This window comes from Myotis davidii, unplaced genomic scaffold (assembly GCF_000327345.1).
Source record: "Myotis davidii unplaced genomic scaffold, ASM32734v1 scaffold540, whole genome shotgun sequence".
NCBI classification, from domain to species: Eukaryota; Metazoa; Chordata; class Mammalia; order Chiroptera; family Vespertilionidae; genus Myotis; species Myotis davidii.
Window position 1 is genome coordinate 126940 of NW_006292916.1, and position 2741 is coordinate 129680.

Below are 2741 nucleotides of genomic sequence, written 5' to 3' on the forward strand. Positions count from 1 at the left end.
TTGTATTTTTTCACCTAAATGGTATACTATAAATGTTGCTTCAAACTTCTTACTGTTTTTATTTAATACATAACTTAAGAAACCCTCCAGAGTGCACATTATAGCTAGAATAATCTCATTCTAGAATAATCTATCATGTAATTGGATACTAATTTGCCTAGTCAGTCAAAACCATAAAGTTCACTGCCTGAGTCAGTAACAAAGATCAATGAACAGAATAGAATTTGGAACTTCTTGTTGCCCAGAATTCTTCATCTCCCCGGTAATAGCATCCTAAGGTAATAGGGCACTTCGTGGTTTTTAGTTACCCAGTAGCATTCAAGGTTTTCAGTTGTGTTTTTGAAGTTTTATTTCATATCATCTCCCCCTTTAATTATTCATCTGAGTGCTGTGTAAGGGTGTGGCTTCCAATCAATTCTTCCTGCTTTGTGGCTGTAGCATGGCACCTTGCACTTCTGTGGATTTAAAGTGCTCGCCCCCCAGATCAGTTTTGCTCCTGAGACTGCATCAGAAGAGGAAAGAAAGCAGATGGTGGCATCTTGGGCCCAGAGGCTGGAGACTATCTGGAAGGAAGTGCCCATCCCCTGCACGCGCTCTTGGTACTTTGGGCAGTAACATCATGTGAACAACACACTAGGCGATGCAAGCGCACGGGAAGAGAAGATGCTGCTCTAATAAAACTCAGTTACAACAAGTTCACTGGATCCGTTTACTGAGGTGTGCGAATGGGTTTCTTCAGAGGGATATACAGCCAGGTCCAAAATTTCTCTAATCAGCAGGTCCTATTGAATTCTATTCTAATACCATTATTCACCCAGGCTTGCTTTCCTTTCTGATATCTGTCCCTCTCCCTATATTCATACTTCATGGGTAATGTTGTTTTCAGATATTCCTCTTCACATTAAGCTGCACTTGTTAATTTGTGTTTGTTTTATTTCATAACTTGAGTTTCTGTTTTTTTCATAGGAAACTTCAATCTTTCCATAGCTAGCGTTTTAGTGCTGTTTGCACTTCTTTTATTTTTAAAAAAATTTGTATTATGACCATGAGTTTTAATTGAATAGCCATTTAAATTATATTTAAAATCATTGAGTGCTAATTACAATGAAAATTCCTAAACAATAGTCTGATGGCTTCCTATCACAATGCATGTGTTCATGTAACACCACTAATAATTACCCCCACAGAGAACGCCGGGGGAGATGGAGGTGTCTCCACAAAAACATGTTATAGAGATCCGATCTCCTCCTCCTCCTGCTTCTCATCTTCATCATCATCATCATCATCATCTTCATCATCATCATCATCATCATCATCATCATCACCACCTCTGAGGACAAAGCCTCTGCTGTGGACAGGGCCCTTCCTTGTTGCTAACACCCCTGCAGAGCCCCTCACATGGGACTCAACATGCACCCCTCACTGGGCCTCCTCATCAAACACCATCTTGTTGGCATCCTCGTCTTCCCACAGCTGTTCACCTGCATCATCCTCCTCCTCTTCCTCAGCATTGTCAGACCCTCTGCTTCTGCATTGTCTTCCTCCTCTTCGCCATCTGATGCATCAACAAATCCGTTTTCATATTCATCTTCTTCCTTTGCATCTGGGTCTTCATACTCAGCGCTTTTCTCCTCATTCTCTCAGACCCATTATCCTCAGACTCTAAATTTTCAGGGTCATTTCTCCTAACTTTTCAACACCATGTTCTTCTAATTATTTTTTGGAGCCACCTTTTCCAAAGCAGTCTTCCGATTCTCTTTCCAAGACTTCCTCAGACCTTTTGGGGGCTATCCTCCTCCTGTTTGGCTTCTTTTTCAGGGTCTCCTTCAGACCTTTGGCAAAGCCTTTCTTGTCACCTTTTTTTATTTTTAATCCTCACCCAAGGATATGTCTTTTTTATTGATTTTTTGAGAGAGAGAGAGAGAGAGATATCAATGTGAGAGAAAACATCATTGTTTACCTTCCATATGTGCCCTGACCAGGAACCAAACTTGTAATCAAGGTGTGTGCCCTGAGTGGGGATCAAATCCACAACTTTTTGGTGCATGGGATGACGCTCCAACCAACTGAGGAGCCTAGCCAGGCTCCTCATTATCTTTTTATTTCTTTTTAAATATATTTTTACTTATTTCAGAAGGAAAGGAGAGGGAGAGAGAGAAACATCAATGATAAGACAGAATCATTGATTGGCTGCCTCCTGCATGCCCCATACTGGGGATTGAGCCCACAACCCGAGCATGTGCCCTTGACTAGAATTTAACCTCAGACCCTTCAGTCTGCAGGCCAATGCTCTGTCCACTGAGCCAAATCAGCTAGGGCTCATCATCTTTTTTTGAGGCTCATCTTTTTAGGTTCTCTTTTCTGACTCTTTGCAGACTTTAGGAACTGCCTCCCTCCAAGTCTCCTTTGGGGCCATGCTCTCTAGCATCGTTTTCAGAAGTATCTTCTTCAAAATCACCCCATCTTTTTCTTTTTTCAAATATCTTTTCATATATAGTTTATTTTTGAGGGATTTAATCTAGTACTTATTTCATACTCAGATAATTGTCTATAATTAGGATGCAACTCATAACAACCCATTAAATAATTTGCCAATAATCCTCTTATATAATAAAAGAGAAACATGTAAATTAACCATCCCTCCCACTACGCTCACCAGCCAATCAGAGTAAGTATGAAAATTAACCCAACAAAGATGGGGGAGGCTGGAGCTGGAGTACTTGTGTTGTAGCCATGACTAC

The 2741-nt window shown here is 40.8% G+C and overlaps 1 protein-coding gene across 3 annotated transcripts in view; it reads left to right on the forward strand.

The window, feature by feature from the left end:
• NQO2 (NAD(P)H dehydrogenase, quinone 2) overlaps window positions 1–694 on the forward strand; it is a 24095-nt gene extending 23401 nt beyond the window's left edge. For all 3 annotated transcript variants that reach the window (XM_015565707.1, XM_015565708.1, XM_015565706.1), the window contains one exon: window positions 439–694. In XM_015565707.1, coding sequence (XP_015421193.1) covers window positions 439–615 — 177 coding nt within the window. In that variant the 3' untranslated portion in view covers window positions 616–694. The remainder of the gene's footprint in view (window positions 1–438) is intronic.
• The last annotated feature ends 2047 nt before the right edge of the window (window positions 695–2741 follow it).